The 21,283-nt window shown below is 40.7% G+C and overlaps 1 protein-coding gene across 4 annotated transcripts in view; it reads right to left on the bottom strand.

Moving 5' to 3' along the window:
• The window catches only part of ANO6 (anoctamin 6), a 190,544-nt gene that overhangs the window by 102,373 nt on the left and 66,888 nt on the right, over positions 1–21,283 (bottom strand). For all 4 annotated transcript variants that reach the window (XM_055318558.1, XM_055318560.1, XM_055318559.1 and 1 more), the window contains one exon: positions 10,752–10,831. In XM_055318558.1, the coding sequence (XP_055174533.1) occupies positions 10,752–10,831 (80 nt within the window). The remainder of the gene's footprint in view (positions 1–10,751; positions 10,832–21,283) is intronic.

Genomic DNA, 21,283 nt, shown 5'->3' with positions numbered 1-21,283 from the left:
AATCCACAAATGTAGCTCCTGAATCAGTCACGTAAAGCAAATGTGTAGGTCCCTTTCCCTCCATATTCAGGCAAAGTACACACTCCCTTACCTTTTGCTCCTGAATGCACGAAATGCTTTCAAAGTTGAAATGCCATGCAAATTCCTACCACAGCAAATGGGTCAACTCAGCAGTTTTTACTAGCCCATCTTTGGTCTCATTTTTCCTTTTGAGAGTTCTTTTGCCAAATCCACGTTCCTTTGTTTGGTTTCCTTTTTTGGGTGAGTTTCTTTTTCTCTTTTAGTTTGGTGAGCTTAGTGCCAAAAGCCACAAAGCAAAGCCATCCTATTTCCTTGTAGGAGACTCAAAAGTACAAATCCAAGTAAAGAAATGCTTGAGCAAAAGGATCCTGCCTTATTCCCAGTCTTCCAGGTCCTGAAGATCTTGGGATCTTGAGGCAGATCTTGGGACTTGGGTTCGGTTTCTGAGATTAGCCAGAAAGACTCTGGGCTGCCCATAAAATAAACCATAACCTCCCTCAATAGCCGCAGCACCAATTCATTTGCCTCAGGGTCAGTTAAGCCAGAAATAACCAAAATGAAGTCTGGATTTCTGGGGGGAGGGGGCGATGATGATTAAAACTGATTCGAGAAGCCACTTTGAAATAAAACTTGACCAATCACTTGGAAACAAAGCCTGCAAACAAAACTATGCAGACCTACGGGCAGCTGGCTCTGATTATTCTTTCATACCTTCCACACTCAGGGCAAGGAAATAAGGTTGACATTTACCTTATTCTATAGGTCACTTTCAGAACTTCAGGCCCCAGTGTTTTTGGGGGTAAAAGCAGCTTGCATTTAGGTCCATGCAAGTAGAGTAAACCCCAGAATTTCCTAAAGCCTGTATCATCTCCTACCTGCCAGTTGTTGCTCCTGGTCCACGGAAAATCTGACCCCTGGCTCACATTTCCCTCCCCATTTCAAGTTTTCCCTCATCCAGAAGGACATCTGCATCCACAGATATGACTGCGCCACCTTGGTCCCTTAGTAACTGGACACCAGCGATGTTCTCCCTTTTATGCACTAACTTCCATGGTCCCACCCTGGACCTTGTCATCACTTGAAAAGTTCTCTTTCCAAAATCACTTATCAGAAATCTCCCTTTCTGAGCACAACTACCATCTCCTCCTCATTTCACAATGACCTCAGTGCCCCAGGACTTTTTCTCCCAATCTGCAGATTAGAGCTTTTATAAGGTTACATTTCCCAAGCTCATTATTTAGGGAGCACTCTTGCCAATATTTTGCACTTTCCATCATGACCAGCTGGCAAAGCCCCAATTCGGGGGGGGGGGGGAGCCTATGATCTGCTTTCTTGGTGTCTGAGGGATACTGGAGAAACTACAGCAGGGAAGGTTGGTGTTGTAAATTCAGACTCATCAGCCCCATTCAGGCCCTCACCACTGCCCAGACATCCTAGTACTTTTCCTTGGTTTTCCAAGCCAGCTTGGCCTCTAGCTCTCCACAACAGCTTCGAAGTGCCAACTCCTCCTCTTCCTCCTCCTCCCCGCTCCCCTCCCCCCCCAGGCCTCAGCACTCTGTTCTCTTCACTCTCAGTAGCTGAAAATGGAAGCTGCTGGATGAGAACTCCCTCTGCTTCTCTCCAGCAAATCCATAAGCCAGTAGCATCCACCTGCTGCTCCTCCCATCTAACGTTGACTCCTTCACATCTACACACCACTCCACGCCCATTTCAAAGCCACTCTTCTCTCTCTCTGTTCCCCTCACACAGATTCTTCTCAACGATATTTAAGTCTGTTCAGAGCTCCACCCGACAGGATGTCATTTCTGGTTCTCAGTCTCTTCCACTCACTGCTCTCTCATCCTCCAGCCCTTGACAGTCAAACCCATGGAAAGAGAGGTCAAGATCTCCTCCTATTTTTTTCTCCTGCTTATTCCACAATCCACTCCAGACTGGGTTACAGTGGCATCCCCAGCACTCCCTAGAAGCAGCTCTATATAAGGACATCAGTGTCCCGATCCTAAGGCTTTCTCGGTATTCATTTAACTCCCTGGTTCTTAAATGAGGAGACATTTAACAATGTCTGGGCATATTTGGTTATCACAGCTGGAGAGAGGGACCTCTGCACCTCCCAGGTAGAGGCCAGGGATGCTGCTGAACAGCCTACAATGCACAGGGCATCTCCCACAACACAGAGAAATCCAGCCCACAATGTCAGTGCTGCTGAGCCCCTACGCAGCACCCAAAACTACTCACCACGTCATCTGCTTCTTAGCTTCTATCCTGCCATCCTTCAGATTTCTCTTCTACCTCTCTGGTCATGTCTTTGACAGCCATCTACCGAACCCTGAGTCACTACCCCTCCTTCCTTAGAGATTTAAGTCCTGCCTCGCTGTTAAGGTCTCAAAGACTTTCTCCTGACATAACTACCTCCCCACCTTCCAACACCCTGTCCTCGCAACTCTACCCTGCCCCAGCCTCTCCTTCCAATGCTCATATCCTAGACCTTGTCTGTACTGTATTTCCTCCCTTAGTTAAAAAGATCCTGATTCTCCAACTACCACTTCCTATTTTTCCAGTTTACTCTTGCCAGTACCCCAACTGCAAGAATTATGAAGCCCCACTCAGGTCTAACTCTCCTGATCCTATCGCCTCATCCTGCTCATATCCCTGGTCCTCTACTCTCTTACAAATGTCCTGAACCTCTCTTAGCCTTGTCTTACTTCACTGCAGTAACTTACAGAAATCCCCAAATTGGTTAAATCAAACTTGTTGCCTACTGTACACCTGCTCCCCCAAACTGGACTTGAATGGGAAAAGCACACACCCGCCATGACCATAAACCTCAAGCGGGCTCTTAGCATTGCCAGGACATTTCCCAGAGTGCTGGCTCCCAGATGACTGTCTCATACCTTCTCCTCTCTCCTTAGGTCTCTTTATCTCTTCTTCCTTCCTCAATCTTAACTAATTAACTTAACTAATTAACTTAACTAATCTTGCTTCTCACTTAACTGGTAAACAAGAAGCAATCAAGAAAAAACTGCAACAAGCTCCTGCTAGCAAAACTACTGAACTTGGGTCCCAATACACTGGTTTCCCTACTTCCAAGAATAAACTGTCTCTACAGCTGTGGGGGGTATCCAACCTCTCCACTTATGGACCAGATTCCATCCCTTTCTCGCCTTCTCAAGGATGTCATTCCAGAAATCCTTCCTTCTCACTCCTGCATCATCAGAATTTTTCTCCCTACTGGATTAATTTCTACCACCTTAGAAACTTCTGCCTTTTTTTTTTTGGCCCCCTGTACACAGCTGGTATTGGAGACTGAACACCACATTGAGACAGTTTGCCTAGCAGGGCATGCCAGGCAGTATTCTAGGGCCTATAACACTTGCTTGGTGGGCATGCCACTGGGGCAGGGGGTCTTGTCCTAGGCTTGTCACACCCAAGTGTCCCAGAGGCTCCCTGGTTAGAGGTCCTGGGCAGCATGGGCTACAGTATGTGGGCTCAGCTCACATCATCCCTTGAGAGCCACCTTCATGAGCTGATAATAGGGCTCTTCAAAGAGACTCCTGGTAGGGCCCCTGGGATCTGAGGAGTCAGTGATGATAACAGCAAAGGCATCCTGGCTCTGTTCCATGAACTCAAAACCATCACCCACGTGTAGGGTCAGCTTGCAGCTGCAGCCGTCCACAGCCATGCCTGGCAGGAACTTCTTAGAGACCTGGATGACGTCCTTGTCAGTCTCACACTGGATCACAGGCAGACTTCATGCAGGAATGCTTCACCACCTCCTGCAGGACATCCCCCTCCCCAGCCCTGATGATCAGTATCTTGTATGGGCTGGGTTGGCTGCAGAGGGGCAGGTTGGCCATCATCTCCTGGTAGAACTCAAGCCTCTCTGGATGACACCATCCGACACTAGCATGTTGCCATAACTCTTACTGCAGAAGACAAGGATAATCCCGGCCAGGCTCCAGGAAGGCAGGTGGTGTAGAGCCTGGACTGAAGGCCACACAGAAGCAGCATGACAGGACGAGCTCCGCCCACCGCCCATGCTACAACCTCACCTGGCCAGGGTAGGGGCAATTCCTGCCATCTTCCCACTAACTAAATCGAAAATCTCCTTTCATCCTAATATATAATAACCTCTCGTTCTGCATTCATGTTCAGAAAAAAAATTAAAAGTGTTATCTAAATGCTGCGTATCCAATTCCTTTTCTCTCGTATTGTGTTCAATCCGCTTTATTTTGTATTTCACCATTCAGCTGAGACTTCTCTTGCCAAGGTCTCTTCCACACTGCTAAATCCAATTTCCCATCCTCATGAGCAGATTCGGTCACTCCCTCCAACTTTATATCTTCCTTCATTTGGCTTCCAGGATTCTCCTCATTTTCCTGCAATCTCACTGCTCCTCTCTCTCAGCCTCCTCTGTGGATTCTTGCTCAGGTCCCTGACTTGTGAGCACTGGAGTCCCCATGGCTCAGTCCAGGGTGTCTTTATCTCCCCCCTTGCTGTTTGCAGTCAGTGCCCGAGATTTAAACACCACCTGTGTGCTGACAACCCCCACATCTCTGGCTTGACCCCTCTCTTTAACTCCAGACCCATATATTTTACTGTATGTTGACATCTCTGCTTGGATGTCTCAAATTTCACATGTTGTAAACAGAATGTTTATGTGCCTTCACGTATCCTCCCCTCAAACTGCTCCTTCCACAGTCCCCCAGGTCAAAAACCTTGGAGTCATCTTTGTTTTTTTTTTTTGTTTGTTTTGTTTTTTTTTTTTAAATTTATTTATGATAGTCACAGAGAGAGAGAGAGGCAGAGACACAGGCAGAGGGAGAAGCAGGCTCCATGCACCGGGAGCCCGATGTGGGACTCGATCCCGGGTCTCCAGGATCGCGCCCTGGGCCAAAGGCAGGCACCAAACCGCTGCGCCACCCAGGGATCCCGGAGTCATCTTTGACTGCTCTTTCTCGCACACCTCACGTCTGATCTGTCAACAAATCATATTGGCTCTACCTTCAAAACATACTGAGGATTTGAGTATGTCTCACCAACACCACAATTAACACTCAGGACCAAGCCACCACCACCTTTCACCTGGGTTCCTGAAAAGTCCAATAGTGCTTCCTGCTTCTGCTTTTATTCCTCTGTCCTGAACACAGCCAAAGTGATTTTGCTAAAACACAGGGTGGGGCAGGTCAAGTCATTCCTCTGCTCAAAACCCCCCAGTTTATCCTCCAAAGGCTTACTCTTCAATGATGTCCCAGCTCATTCAGGGTAAAACCAAAGCGTTTACAATGGCCTATGAAGTCCCCACTATCTACTATATTCACCTCATTTCATTCTGCTTGTCATGTTGGCCTCCTTCCACTTCCTCAAATATATCTCAAACTCCTACCTCAAGACCTTTGTCTCTGCTATTCCTTCTGCCTGGAATGCCCTTCATCTAGATTTCCAAATAGTCTGCTGTAGCACCCCTGCTTTCAGATCTTTTCACTTGTCATGTTCTGAACACCCTCTTTCTGCGATATGCCCTGACCACTCTATTGAAACCCTAACCATCCCCGACACCCCCAACACACATATATAATCCTTACTTTACTCTTCTCTAAAGGACTTACCATATTGTGCCGTGTTATGTATCTTATTTTGGCCTTAATGTGTCCCCCACCAAAATGTAAGCTCTACAAGTATAGGGATATTTTTTCTATTGTTCACTATTAGTGCCTCAAATAGTAGATCATGGGGAATCACATATACTTTCATCATGTTAAAGACAACCAAATAAGAATTTCAGGAAACCAACAGTATTTTGTGTAAAGTATTACTTCCCCCTCAGAAAGGGAGCCAGTTACACAAAATCCCAAACAGGATAATGACTCTTCAGGCCTCCTCCTTTCTGCGTAACCACAAGCGTGGAATAAAGGGGACACATTTTTGCTCTATTTTGATCCTCATCTTCCTGAGTCTATGTTTTAGCTTAGTCTTTCTAAATCCTGAGATTTCTCATCATCTTCCTTGGTTTATCCTATTATAATCCTAATACTCTTTTGTGAGCCTAAACTCTTATTATTTACTGCAAATTTGGCAGAAGCTAAACCAAGGAAAACAGCATCCATTGGCATGAAACAAGAGGCGGTAAGAATCTTCCTGCCTCTAAAAGCCAGGAGAGTTAGACTTAAAACTCAAGTTCTGGAAGGGATAGAAAGGGGAATATTACTAGAGAGACTTAGATCACAAAATGTAAATGTTTAGCTTTTCCTTTCCTCTCATGTCTTTTTGTGTTGACAGCAGCCTGGTTCCCATCCAGCTAGCTACAAGCAGATTCACCATTGATCCATCAGGATTCCTCTCCTTGTGTACTCAAGGCATTCAGGCCCATTCAGGCTCACGCTCCTGGGTCAGTACCAAAAGAGTCAGGGTTTCTAGAAAGAGCCTTGATCATTAATCAACTTTTCCCCTACTTTTTTCCACTTCTTAGGGCTTGGAATGAACCTGGGGTCTTCTGGGCCAGCAATGACTGATGAACCCCTGAACTAACCCCATCAGATCACCTTTGCTCTTAAGCAGACCTGAGAGTGAGAGCACCAAGGAAGCCTGGGTTGCCCTACATCTGCATGCTACCATGTTGCAGAAAAACCCTGATCTGCTCCATTACCATGCTGGTGGCTCCCCACCCTTGGTTCTCATCAATTGCCTCATTCTGCAGCCTCTGCTTTAAAGTCCGCACTCTACAAGGTTATCCGGCTCTCTGATATTCAGTACCCAGTCTCCCTTTGGCCAAATCCCTCTCCAGAGTCTGATACTGATCATTATGAACCTAGTCTATTTTCAGAGCCCCTGTTCCTAAATGATGGCCACCAATCACAGGGCTCCAGAGCATCTGGCTGTGTCACTGTTTCCTTGACTAGATCCCCCTTGAATTAATTGCTTTGAAAATTACAATGTGATTAATTATAGCTCACCAACACAAGGGAACAGAAGTTAGGGAAGATAACAATAATGTTAAAGAAAAAAAATAGCACGGAGCTGTACACCTTAATCCTACACAGTGCTGCATGTCAATTATATCTCAATACGGCTGGAAAAACAACAGTGTAGGACAAGGTGCAGGATAAAATATTAAGTTAATAAAGAAGATTATGAATAGATTTTCACTGTGCTTAGACAAAAAAAAAAAAGGCTAACTGGGATTGAGGTGCTTTCCTACCACAATGAGATCCCCCAGTTATTCTCTGTAAAATCAGCATTTGGCCAGGCCCCTTTCACCATGAGCCCCACCCACACATCCACCCTGCCTCCAAGTGGGGCTATGCCCAGTTTCCACATGTCCTCAGCTCCTCACAAGCAAGAACACAGGCACCTCATGTCCACGGTCTGTTCCCCCTTAATATTTTGGAGAGTCTGGCAAAACTCACTCTGGGTCTGTGAAGCGGAGTAGAAGGTGGGGAGGAGCAGCACGGGTGTGCAGGGGACAAGTCATCGGTGGGCAACTCCGCAGGGAGCAGGAGAAGGAGATGTGGCGTGGGCCCAAGAACAAGGCACACAGGAGCTTCGGAACGGTGTTTATTTACCTGGGATTTCTGCAGACCCTACAGCAGTACCGGCTCTGCCTGCCGAGTCACATTACACACACCTGAGCTGTGAAGGAACCTTCCACATGCTTACCATGCTGGTAACCGAGGCTACTCAGCCAACACTACTCGCTCAGGCCTTGTTTCAAATGAAAGAAAAACAAAAATCCTAAGGAAACAAACTAATAAGCATTTTGTTCTCCCTGTTGGCCAAACTATATCAATACACTCTGCTGTATAAAAAGACTAGCTCTTGATCCTCTTAAAGTCTGAACTATTTGAGAAGAAGGCCTGAAAAACACGGTCTACACCTTGCTTTATTTCAGTTCACCTTGGCAAATGGCAGCGGCACCTGGCCAATGATTCTGCTCCTCTTATTCTTCTCCACCTTCTCTCTGTTTTCAGTGTTGTTTTGTGCCAGGCTCCCTCTGCTCCTAGGTGTTGCACACCCTGTTTCTGATTTAAATTTTCGGTTTGGATCAACTTACCTGGCTTTGTCCTGGCATCAGCTCGATCCACCTGCCTACACACTGGAGCCACCCGTTTTCACTGCCACTGCCACTTTCTGCCTACAAAACAGGCTTCCCTTTCACAGTGTGCCTGGTTCCCTTGAGTATGCTGTTCTCAAGGCACCTTATGCACCTGTTTGTTTACCAGGGAGACTGCAGTTTGGGAAATAGATGTGTGCTGGGAACTGAAGTGCAGGGGCCATGGTGATGTGGGGAGAAAACACAAATGTTTTCGTGGTACCCGACGATGTATGTACCCGTGGTACATGTGGGGCCATGGTGATGTGGGGAGAAAACACAAATGTTTTCGTGGTACCCGACGACGTGGCATGCAATGAGCATCAGATGTGTGAAAATCTAAAATCTGAAAAGCACAAGAAAATCACATACTCCTTCCTAAAAATGGTATGAACACGCAATTGGGGAAAGATAATTGTTGGCTATAGAAATCTTATATCAACCACACATATAAGGAAACCATGCTTAACAACTTTAGCTCCACTAATATAAGGTTATCTTAAGAAAAGATTTCAGATATTTCTTTTTAAGCATTTTCTTACACAGCCATATAGTGGAAGTTATTGAATTTTAAGGTGCATGTGGCACAACTACACAGCATAAACTAATGTTTTGGGTTTTTTTGTTTTTTTTCCAAAGATTTTACTTATTTACTTGAGAGACAGAGAGTGACAGAGATACAGAGATAGTGAGAGAGAACACAAGCAGGGAGGACAGGGAGAAGCAGACTCCCCGCTGAGCAGGGAGCACAACACAGAGTTCGATCCCAGGACCCTGAGATCACGACCTGAGCTGAAGGCAGATGTTTAACCAACTGAGCCACCCAGGCACCTTGACTCTAGAGATTCTTGAGGCGTGACAGTGAGAAAGAAAAATATGGAGATTTAGCCTAAAAAAATCTCCTTTCAGTTTGAGCATTCTCAGACCCATTGTTAAGAGAAATCTTTCAAACATAAGTATATTCTGTGATCCTCAAGTTCTCCTTGTCATTCCAACTTAGACTCACCAGTCTTCACCCCTTGAAAAAAGGATAATGAGGTGGTCAGGAGGTTTTAACACCGAAGGTAGAATGACATTCCCAGTGTAGACTATCTGTTGCAAAGACCTAAGGCATGCCAACCTCAAACATCCTAATACACGAAAAATCTGTTCTTGAGGAAAATACTTTTATTTTCACATAACTAATCAATGTAAACTATACGGGTGTTCAGCAAGCACATCAACACTTGATTGCACACAGCTCTCTTTAGATTAGATATAGTGCTTAAGGAGTATCGACGAGGAGCATTTAGAAAATAAAACAAAAAAAGGGCCAGCTCCACGAGCCTGTATCAATTTCATATTCAAATGTGAAATATCTGTATCAAGTCTGCTTTGGGGCTCTAACTATAGAAGTTAGAAAAACCATAAAACTGCTCTGCTACTTTAAGGTACAGGATACATTGGTGAGCATTCACAATTTTCCTTCACTGAAAATCTCATTGAATATAACAGGGAAGTCATTGAATACTATGTCTTTCTATTATATCCAAGTGATTTTCACAGTAGGCAATCTGCTAGTACACCACAGGAGGCCCACATTGTGAAATAAAATGGCATTGTGGATATAGTTTTATGTGCGATCCCTTTTCAGTCCAGAGCACTGCCTAGTTTCCTTACTCTTGGCTGAATTGAGTAAGTAAACCATAAAGAAAAGGAAAAGCACATAATGAGTTCCTTTTTTTAATTTTTTTTTTGGTCTTTATCAATAATACAATTGTGCTCTGCCAATTATTGGTGTGGCAGCTGTATATCACACTTCAAAAATAAACCAAAAAAAAAAAAAAAAAGACTTTTGCCTTGCTAAAGTGGTAGACAAGCTATTTGCAGCAAGGGCAAATGGCAAATGTAAGTAAGTCTAAGTGGATCCTGGCGTGCTTTTCCTACACATCTGGTGTAATACTATGGTACATGAGTCAGAGAACACTTCTTCCCACCCCCCTCTTCAAATGAGCCTAAGAGAAAATCTATTTAGTAAGGACATTCTGCGCATGGCATCCTATGTGCTTAATTTTCTTTAAACAAGGCATTAATAAAATCACAGTAGCATCTAATAAGATTTTTAATTCCTTGAGGGTGAGAACCATGGCTAATCTTTAATGAGTCTAATTTAGTGAGAGCATTTAGTTCCCCTCTTGGTAGGTACAGCCAACAAAATATGCCTAGCCCTACAAGATCCATCTATCTAGGTTGTATGACTGAAGGCTCCAGAATGAAATGGGAATCAGACTGATCAACGTACCCATATGTGCTCAGTAAAGACTGGTTTCCAGAGTCACTCATAGCAGAAACTGTTAGCAAGGCTACCGTTGAATAAAGGAGGAGTTTTGGAAATAACAATGCTACTTTACTGCAGAAAGAGTTCCCATTTGCTAGTACACAGCAGTACGAAGAATAAGACTACAGATCATGACACCAAGACACTGTAGTTCGGTAACCTGTTCCCCAGAGAACCAGAGCTTTAAATACTCAGCCCTGCCACTGAGAACTGGGCCAGATTTAGAAGCACTGAAGGCAAGATTTCATTAAAAATCTTTTTTCTCCATTTTGTGAGAACTCTCTAGGCTAACCAAGACAAATTTAAGATAAGAGTGGCAGTACTTACAAACTCTGGGGTTCGGAAATCAGGCTGACTTTCCAGTGGTCCAAAATTGGAGACAGTTGTCTGTTCGAGGTTGTCCAACACTAAAAATAAACAAAAAAATCATGAATTTATTGGCTCATATACTTTTTTGCCTTTAAACACTGTTTTAACAACTGTATTTAGCATTTGTGGCACACCTCCAGGTTTACATTATTTAACACTTTCAGCTATCAGGGACACTCAAAATCTTTGGCAGCTATTTCATCTATTGGACAATGCCATGCTTTTATGATACTCAGTCTTAAAATGCTCTAGGCTAGATCTACTATGGAAAATCATTTAGCTTCTACACGGAAGGACACAGCAACTAAACGTTATAAAACTCTAGCTAAGTAACATTTTAGCCTACTAATGTTCTTTCTTCAACTACATCTCAGAGAACTGATGTGGAGTCATCTTGGGGTAGCAATTTTCTGTTTTAAAATCTGTTGAATAGCACTATCTGATAGAAATATACTGGAAGCCAAATACAATTTTCTACTAGGTACATTTTGAAAATGAAAAAATAGGTAAAATTAATTTGAGTAATATGATTCATTTAACTTGATATACTCAGATTATCATTTGAACAGGTATTCAATATAAAAAATTATTAAATAGTTTACTTTTTTATTTAATTTTTTAAAAATTTTTTATTTATGATAGTCACAGAGAGAGAGAGAGAGAGAGAGAGAGAGAGAGAGAGAGAGGCAGAGACATAGGCAGAGGGAGAAGCAGGCTCCATGCACCGGAAGCCCAATGTGGGATTCGATCCGGAGTCTCCAGGATCACGCCCTGGGCCAAAGGCAGGCGCTAAACCGCTGCGCCACCCAGGGATCCCCTAGTTTACTTTTTTTAATACTAAGTCTTAGAAAGCCAATGTGATGTTATACTCACAACACATCTCAATTTCGACTAGCCACATTTCTGCAGCTCAATAGCCACATGTGCCTAGTGGTCACTGTACTTAATAACACAGTGTGGGAGGGATAAAGGAACCAAATCCAGAAGCTGGGTTTTTCTGCAAGACACCAGTGTCACCATATCAACAAGTTCCTGATATGAATAAAAGCATGTTCCAGATCAAAAGATAAAGGGAAAACAACCATCTGCAGTGTATGCTTCTAGACTGGATCCTGGCTTAAACCAGATGTTGAAGACTTAAAAACAAATTGGGGAAAATGGAATATTGATTAAGTGTTGGATTATAGTAAGAAATTATTAATACTGGTAAGTGTAACAATGTAATTTGGACTGCGTAGGAAAATGTTCTTAATTAAATGAACTTAAATATGCTTAGATATTTAAATGTTTAAGTAAACATTTAAATAAATTTAAATAAATGTTCTAATTTATCAACAGGTCTAGCCTCTTCAATACATCAATGACACGAAAAAGGCAGACAGAGATTTAAAGAGCCTAAGGAACCTATCTCCAATGTGTTTTTTTTTTCCCCATACCACCAAACAATTAACTGAATTCTGACACTATCTACCTGAAGATAGCATCAGACCACAGGTTAAGGGCTTAGTCCCACAAGACAGCCCCTAGCAAGTCCAGGTTGTCACCTGCGCTTCGGACTGACTGGCTTTATATCAAAGATTCTCACCACCCTCTTCTTGGGTTCAATTAATTTGCTAGAGTGGCTCACAGAACTCAGAGAAACATTTACTCACATTTACTGATTTATTAGAAAGGGTCTTAAAAAGGATACAGATGAACAGCCAGAAGAAGAAATGCAAGGGCAAGGTATATGAGAAGAGGCATAAGGCTTCGATGCCCTCTCTTCATGAAGAGACACACTGCAAACCAACCTGAAGCTCTCCAAACCCTGTCCTCTGGGGTTTTAGTTAGGTTTCATTACTTAGGCATGATTGATTGAATCAACTGTCAACCCACTGCCTTGGAAGTCAGAGGGTAGGACTGAGGTTCAACCCCCTAAACTCCTGATGGGTTCCCCTTTCAACCAGCCCCCATCCTGTGGTCACCTAGGGGCTTTCCAAAAGTCGCCTCAACAACATAACAAACGGCACTTTTTATCTATCTCAACACTTAGGAAGTCACTAGAATTGTAGGAGCTCTGAAGTGCCAGGAACTGAGGAAAATCAAACATATATTTCTTATTATAAATCACAATATCACAACAACCATTAGCAGCATATGGTACTCATCTGCATTCTAACTTGGACCAACCAGCTGTAAAGGACATATTTATCAAAAATAGGAAGACTGAATATGGAATGAGCATTAAATTGTGTTAAGACATTACTTTTAATTTTATGAAGTGTGATGCTATCTTGGCTTTGTAGTGCCTTTTTAAAATGCATTCTAGTTTTTAAAAATAATCCATTAGAGGCTTTTGTGAAGAAAAAGGCTGAGTCCCTATCAATCCAGAAAAAATTCCCTTTAGTGGCCCAAAATAAAGCTTATTGGGAGAGATTGATTAAAAGATCTCTAAAGTGACTGTTTAACAAAACCAAAATGTCAGCCAACAATTCAACTCCCAAATTCTTAGGTTTGGTACATCACTAAGAAACATCCCAAAATCCAGATTAGATTTTATATTTACTCAGAATCCCGTTCATGAAATTCAGATTACTGTACACCTATAAACTGAAAGGAAATGCCAGTAGCAATGACAACACAAACAAGTGATTCTAACTTGAGTTCATCACAGGACCCCTAAAATGTGAACCAAAGCAGAAACAATGTGTGGGAAATATCAGAAAGGGACACAGAACATAAAGACTCCTAACTCTGGGAAACGAACTAGGGGTGGTGGAGGGGGAGGAGGGCGGGGGGTGGGGGTGAATGGGTGACGGGCACTGAGGGGGACACTTGACGGGATGAGCACTGGGTGTTATTCTGTATGTTGGTAAATTGAACACCAATAAAAATTAATTTATTAAAAAGAAAAAGAAAAAGAAAAAGAAACAAGGTAAGCCAAAGCCTGAAGAACTGCAACCAAAGCCAAAATTACTGGGCTTGCCTCTGAGAACACTAGGAGGACGGACCGTGGTAGTTACTGTGCAGCCTGTTGCACTTAGGGAATTGTAACGTAATAAACTGGTTTATTCCAACATCAGAACAACGGCTGTTAAACTGGTTTATTCCAACATCAGAACAACAGTTGTCCAAGATAATTATTACATTCCTGAAGGCCGCTTCTAGAACTTCCTAAAATGTGTTTATACTAGTAGCTATGATATTGTGTTTTAAATTGGTGTTCTGCAGCTTGGTTTACATTAGGAAGAAAAGACCTAAACTTTTTATAATATTTAGATATTTAAAAAATTATGTATGTGGTATTTATGATATGCTAGGTTTTTTTTGTTGTTTGTTGTTTTGTTGTTGTTGTTTTGTTTTTGTTTTTTTTTTTGGCAGAACCAGCAAGTCACTGAAATGGAATACTGCAGATATTTTTAAAAACGAGTTTTATAAATCTGATGCAGTGATCTAATTTTTGCATCTTTTACAATTAAGATGCCCAATTTAACTATTAGGAATCTGGGGTCAAAAGACAGGATAGAGCACAAGTGTGGGGAGAGATAAAGGAACACACTGTGGGAGGGATATCTTTTTTTTTTTTTTTTTAAGGATAGGCTTAAGAAAGTATGCGTTTGCCAAAAGACAGAGCAGAAACAAGATGTATTACCCAGATGTTTTATCAAATTAAAGGCATCTATGCAGCTTGAGAGGATTTGTGAGAGAAAATATAGAACTATTTATAGTTTTAGTTATTCCGCTGGTAATGGAAACTAATAGATTCACTGCTTAATGTCAACACAAAGGAGAAACTGTAAATTTGAGTGAATAAAAACAGAAGTGGCTTTACTGAAACACCATCTAGGTAGAACAAAGCTGCAGCTGTTGCTCTCATGACCTACCGTAGTACTGAGAAGCAAATGATTTATGATGCTAATATGATAATTATACTTCCACTACTGAACAGCTCCCGTTACTGTTTGATATTCTCATTTCTGGTAATGTAACACAGCTGAAAAAGTTCATTTCTCAGCAAAAAGAGTCAAAATCAAGGTGACACTTTTGAGGGCTTTTTATGAAAAACAGGGCAGAGTCAGGGAAAAGACATTCTAATAAGGCAAAAATGTTAATTTTTTCCCTTATATAAATCATTTTTCATGCACCACTTTGAAATGTATTTTTAGTATTGTCAACACGCCTCGCTTTACATGACAGAGGTACCACCTTGAATGGCTTCATGATTAGTTCATTTAATTTCAGCATTTGGAATATAAAAGTATTTTTTGGGACCTCTGTGTCATCTATTCATCAAAAAGCTGACTAAAAAACTGAAAACTAGTTATTCTAATATGATGAAAAAACTTTGGCTTTGACCTATCAGTGGAATTTTGTACGGATGTACAATGAAAACAGAATTGAAAGTCAGGCTCCACAAACATTCAGTGCCTAGTTTATATTTTACACAGTCATTGTGCTGTTAGGCTCCAGGGATAACAAGAAGAACCAGGCAGGCAAGTCTTCCTCTTCTTGAGAAAAATAAATTGAGACATGATGAAGGTTAATTTTAAGCTAATTAGTAAGTGCGAGGCTACACAGACTTATGGAGTACTGAAGTAATATTGTGGAAACCACCATGCACACATCTATCAATTGGTTTATGTAGGTAAAAGTTAAATAATTGAGGGTTTAAGTAAAAAAAAAAAACACTAAATTTCTACTTTTCTAAAATTTAATAATCACATAACAATTAGTTAAAAGTGAAAGAACAGCATATTTTAAAAACTATCAACGTAGGTATAGTAAGATTAAAGCAATACAGTCATTGGTGGTACTGGTTCTGACTTATTTGGCAGAACAAAACAAAGGACCCAATATCTAGAAGTGTAGTCATTTTAATGGGTTCATAACACCACACTAGCAACCTCACCAGAGAGTTGCAATTCATATGATTATTCATCTGTCAATTAGAAGAAATGGAGTAACTCTTATTATCAGATTGCAAAATAGATCATTTCTATAGTAAAGCAAATCTGAGACTTAGAGTGGGTGATAAAAGGAGCTATTATCTATAATTTTGTAACTTAGATAATCTATTATCCATCAGAAAACACAAGAAAGACCTTTCAGGAAATTCATGAGTAAAAAAACAAAGTGCCTGATACGTAGTACCCGGGCAATAAAAATAATCAGAATTAGGCACTCACATTTTATCTAAAGGCACCAGCATGGAAGTGGGTGGGTCCAACTGACATTTATTATAGTGATTGGTTACCACTGAAATAATCAGACACATAGTGAATATTTGAGAGACAGTAGATAAAAATAGATGAACCCGGTGCAAAGGGCACTGGGCATGGATTAAAGGGACTGACTTCAAGTCCTGATTCTGCAATGTAGCTGCATGATCATAGGCAATAACTTAGTCTCAGTTTATTTATCTGAAGCTGTTAATAAAACTAGTTTCCCTTGTTATCTCACAGGGCTGTGCAAAGGACACAAATGACAATTCAAAAGCATGTTGTAAAAAAATATAGCATTGTATAAATATAAATTAAGTTCATGTACACAGACCCAGAGATATGCAAAAAATGTAAACAGAAATTTCCTGAGTGTGTTATTTTATGCTTGGCTCTTCTAAACATCTGATCTTATTCAATCCTATTTTTATCTTTGTTTTCACAGATGATGAAAATTTGAAGTTATTAGTTGCCTGAAGTCAACCACCAAAAGTGACACAATGAGAATCTGAACCTGTCCAATTCCAGAATTGGACATATTTTTAAATATACTGATTTATCTCCTCACCTGAAGTAATTCCAAGGCCCCCCTCCATTGCTAAACATAAGTTGATAAGGAATCAAGATCACATTGTACATATTAAGTCAAATAGATATCAGCAAACAACATATCTTGAAAAACAAATGATAGAATGGTATAGTGAAATGTATTATACAGCTAGCACAATTAGAAGAACTAATGGAAAACCTCCACAAAATAAGTAAACGGATAACAATATTCTGGCAAATGGCTAAAGACATGCAGGTGTCAAGAGTACAAACATCAAGATGAAAAAGTAGAGAAACTGTCTTCAGGAATGTCATGATCTAGTGATTGTACAAGAAACATCAAAGGAATGGCCTATTCACCTTGGGAATGAGGATGTATTCACATATTCAGACTGGGCAGGATGTTTAATGATTTGCCAGGCAGTCCTGTACCTGAAACTCTGCTCCCATTTGACTAGATGTCTCTGAAAACCGGTCTCAGCATCTATGTGATATTTGACCTGAATGCTAGCAGCCACCCCTCACTATTCCCAAAGTAACTACACACTTGAGCCATCATTCTCTATCACTTCACACTTTCCAGCTATTACGTGGGTCCACCTAGTCTCACTACCCACATCACTTCCAACTGAGCCTACCCAACAGGTCCTGCATCATCCCGTGGGAGGCATATTTGATCCTCAGGTTCTAGTATCTCTTTCTCTGGTCTCAGTTTAACAGGATCTATTGTATTTCGGTGACAATTAAGTAGGGGAAAATCTATTTCCCATATTATCCATGGGCTGTAAGCCTGCAGATTACAGACCCTGCCATAGTAAATGAGATTCTAAAATGAGGCCAAGGAGTCACGATATATGAAAAGAAAGTTAATAATGAGACATAAAACACAAAGACAGGGGAGTTTCTTTCAAGGCTAAGATGGCTGTGTTTTACCACGCGGGGCAGTGCACCTGAATTGTAAGACCTCTACGTAGTATGACTGTGGCTTCAGGCATACCGTTTAACCCTAAATCTGTTTCCTCATCAATAAAGTGTAGATAATAATACCTACATCAGAAGGTCACTGTGGAGAACAAATTAACTGACACATATATAAAAGTGACTTGAAAAGTATTAAGTACTATATAAATACTGGCTATTATTTTATTTTTACTTCAATCTTTAATAAATTATGGCATTCTTAACCTTGCTAAGGCACCAAGTTTTCCTCTTGACTTTTTATCTTGACACTTCTTTTTAATAAAATAAATTCAAATGTGAAAAAAATAACATTAATTCAGCAAATATTTTTAAATGACCTTAATGTCCTACACACTGTTGGCTACTACTCGCAATGAAAAGAGATGTGACTCAAGAAATGTTTCCTCATTTTTCTAAATCTGGATAGATGATTTTTTTTTTATCCTAGCCTGTTACTGGCACTTCAACTCAATGACGGTAATATTAAAATGAAAAAAAAAAGTGACATTATCTTCTAATAATTTCTGGAATGCAATTTCAAATTGCATTTGATGGTTATTATAAGAGTCCTGTTTTTCCTATCCTAAGGCAAAAGTGTCCTCTCTCACTCTCTGTCTCTGGTATGTGCTCTTTCTTTCTCTCAGATAATTCTGGAAGTAGAAGAAATAGCTGAAGGGGAAGGAACAAAGGACGAAGGGAAAGACATCATTCATGAAGATGTCAAATTTGTTAGGGTAAGGAAATTTTTGACACATGTCTGAAACTCAATACTATCCATCAGGCAATTGAAAAAATTAATAAATGTTCTCCCTACATTATGGTAAAAACTGCCTGTTCCAAAGTTCCCCCCTCTTGTGCTTGCCAATTTTGATTAATGTACTGTATTAGCATTGATTCAACTACCTAAGCCAGAGTTGGGGTCATTCTTCACTTTTCTCTTTCCCACACTTGACGTTTGGTCAGTCACCAAGTTTTATGCTTTTTATTTTTTTAAAAGATGTCATTTACTTATTTGAGGAAGACAGAGAGAGAAAGAAAGTGAGAGTGGGCAGGGGGAGATGCAGAGAGAGGGGAGAAGCAGGCTCCTCGCTGAGCAGGAACCCCAATGTGATCCTTGATCCCAGGACTGGGGATCATGACCTGAGTTGAAGGCAGACACTTAAACAACTGAGCTACCCAGGTACCCCATCCTTTTTATTTCTAAACTCATCTTAAGTACACTCCATCTGGAGTGCACATCCCTTCATTGCCTCCTCACACACATTTTACCCTTTCTTTAAATATGTATTCCAACATCGCCAGTTATGTACCAAGTTACTTGCCTCAACTTCATGCTCCTATAGCACTCTGCATTGTCTAGTAAAACCTGTCAGGTCACCACTATAGGTGTCCAAAAATTCAACTGGTATTATCAGTTATTATAACAGTATTTTTCAGTTGCTCTTCTAGAGTGTGGAAGACAAATAAAGATGAGTGATTATCTTACACAAAATTTCAGCCTATACTGAACAGAAGCCCAAATAATCACATGGTAGTTGTGTTCTCACAATTAGCCACCACCACAGAAGATAAAATCTTGGGAAGATATAGGTGTCTGTCCCCCTTATCGTATTGTATGGCCCTGATTCATTTTTCTTTTCCACTGGTCTATGAGCTCTTGGGGGATAAGACATTGTCTTACTCTTCTTTGTTTCTTCAGGATTTGAAATAATATTTAATATATTACGGAGTCTCCATAAGTGAGCGAACCAAAGATGGGATGAATTATAAACTCTGTGTCATTCTAAAAAGTCACTAGCGCTCTTCAATTCCTCAGAATGTAGTCTCATTACTTACATAATGATAACAGGGTTTTTACATTTCCAGAAACATACTGCATTGGGCCACAGTGAGGTATGTTCATACCAAGGCAGGCTAATAATATAGTGTTCCTTCAAGATAATATTATTCAAATATTTTGACAATATTTATGAAAAGGAAGATCTCTGCCTTTCTTTCACACTGCCCACTGCTCCAGCAATGCAGCAAACAGAAACATGCTCCTCCTTTATAGAAAAACAAAAGAGTGACAGTTCAGTGAGTCCCTTGGGCATCTCTCCCTTCCAGCCCTACCCTAGTGACAATTCCAAGGATTTCTTCCATCCACAAACAACATTATCCCTGAGAAGAACTCCGATAAACACAATTTTCTTCATCTTGTTGTAGTTCCGTGAGGTTTAGAGTTGTTTTAGCTCCTCTTATGCACTGCCTCTCCCTATTCCCACAACCCTCCCCCCAAAAATTCAGCTCCAAAAATACACCTGGAAGTTAAACATGTCTCCTCTTGAAGAGCTGGGAACAATTATCACATCGTTCATTCTCACATCCCAACCAAGTTAGCTAACGCTTTTACAGAAAAGCCCAATATGTATCACAAACTTCTCAGATTCTGAATGAATCCATTAGTTCCTTTAACATATTAAACATTTTTATCATACTAACATATGAAAAACATAAAAAATTCCATTTTAGCCATTTTTAAGTGTACGATTTGGTGGCATTAATTCTGTTCACAATGTTGTGCAACCATCACAACTATTTCCAAAACTATTTGTTAATCATATCAGAGACTCTGTTACCGCTAAGAAGTAACTTCCCATTTCCCCTCCCCACAGGCCACAGTCACATCTAATCTACTATCCATCTTTATGAATTTACCTATTATAGATATTTCATACGAGTGGAATCCTGCAGTATTTGACCTTTTGTTTCTGGCTTATTTCACTTACATAATGATATGGAGGTTCACCTATGTGGCAGCATGTGTCAGAACTTCACCCCTTCCTATGACTGAACGTTCTACCAAATGTGTGTGGCTGTGTCTGCAGTAAACCACTTTTTATCAATCATTCATTCATCCATTGATGGACACTTGGGCTGTTTCCACCTTTGGGCTGGTGTAATACCACAATGAACAATGGCAGACAAGTATCTGTTTGAGTCTCTGTTTTCAGTTCCTCTGTGTATATACCTGGTAGTGGAATTGCTGAGACATCTGGTAATTTTCTGTTGAGCTTTTTTTGGGAACCACCAAATTGTTTTCCACAGTGGCTGTACCATTTCACAGTCCCATCAGCAATGTATCTACTTTATTATGGTTGTTGTCCATGCTTTTATTGTCCTATCTAAGAATCCACTGCCAAGTCCAAGGTCATAAAGATTTACTCCTGTCTTCTTCTAAGAGTTTTATGGCTTTAGCTCTTATATTTAAATTGTTGATCCATTTGGAGTTAATCTTTTGTATATGGTATAAGGTTCAGTCCAACTTCATTCTTTCAGCATTTGGAAATACAGTTGTCACAACATCGTTTGTTAAAAAGATTCTTCTTTCTTCACTGAGTGTACTTGGCACCCTTCTCAAAACTTCATTGGCTATAGGTTTATTTCTGGCCTCTAGATTCTATCCTATTGGTCTATATGTTTATCCTTATGTTAGTAGCATACTGTTTTGGTTACTACAGTAGCTTTGTAGTAAGTTTTGAAATCAGGAAATGTAAGTTCTCCGACTTTGTTCTTCTTTTTCAAAGTTGTTTTGGCTATTCAGGGCTCCTTACAATTCCACATGAATTTGAGTCAACTTTTCCATTTCTGCCATCTTTACCACTTTAATAAACACATTTTTAAAAATTAAGATTTAACAGCATTAATAATAATCAGTCATATAACTGGAGCATGATTTTATTTAATTTTACCAATTTGGTTTGTTTTTAAAAGCTTGGCTAAGACAGTTTATGTTCTATAAAG

Source organism: Nyctereutes procyonoides, unplaced genomic scaffold (genome assembly GCF_905146905.1).
Source record: "Nyctereutes procyonoides isolate TBG_1078 unplaced genomic scaffold, NYPRO_anot_genome, whole genome shotgun sequence".
Taxonomy (NCBI): Eukaryota; Metazoa; Chordata; class Mammalia; order Carnivora; family Canidae; genus Nyctereutes; species Nyctereutes procyonoides.
Note: the sequence above shows the minus strand (reverse complement) of the source record. Positions and strands in the feature narration are given on the sequence as shown.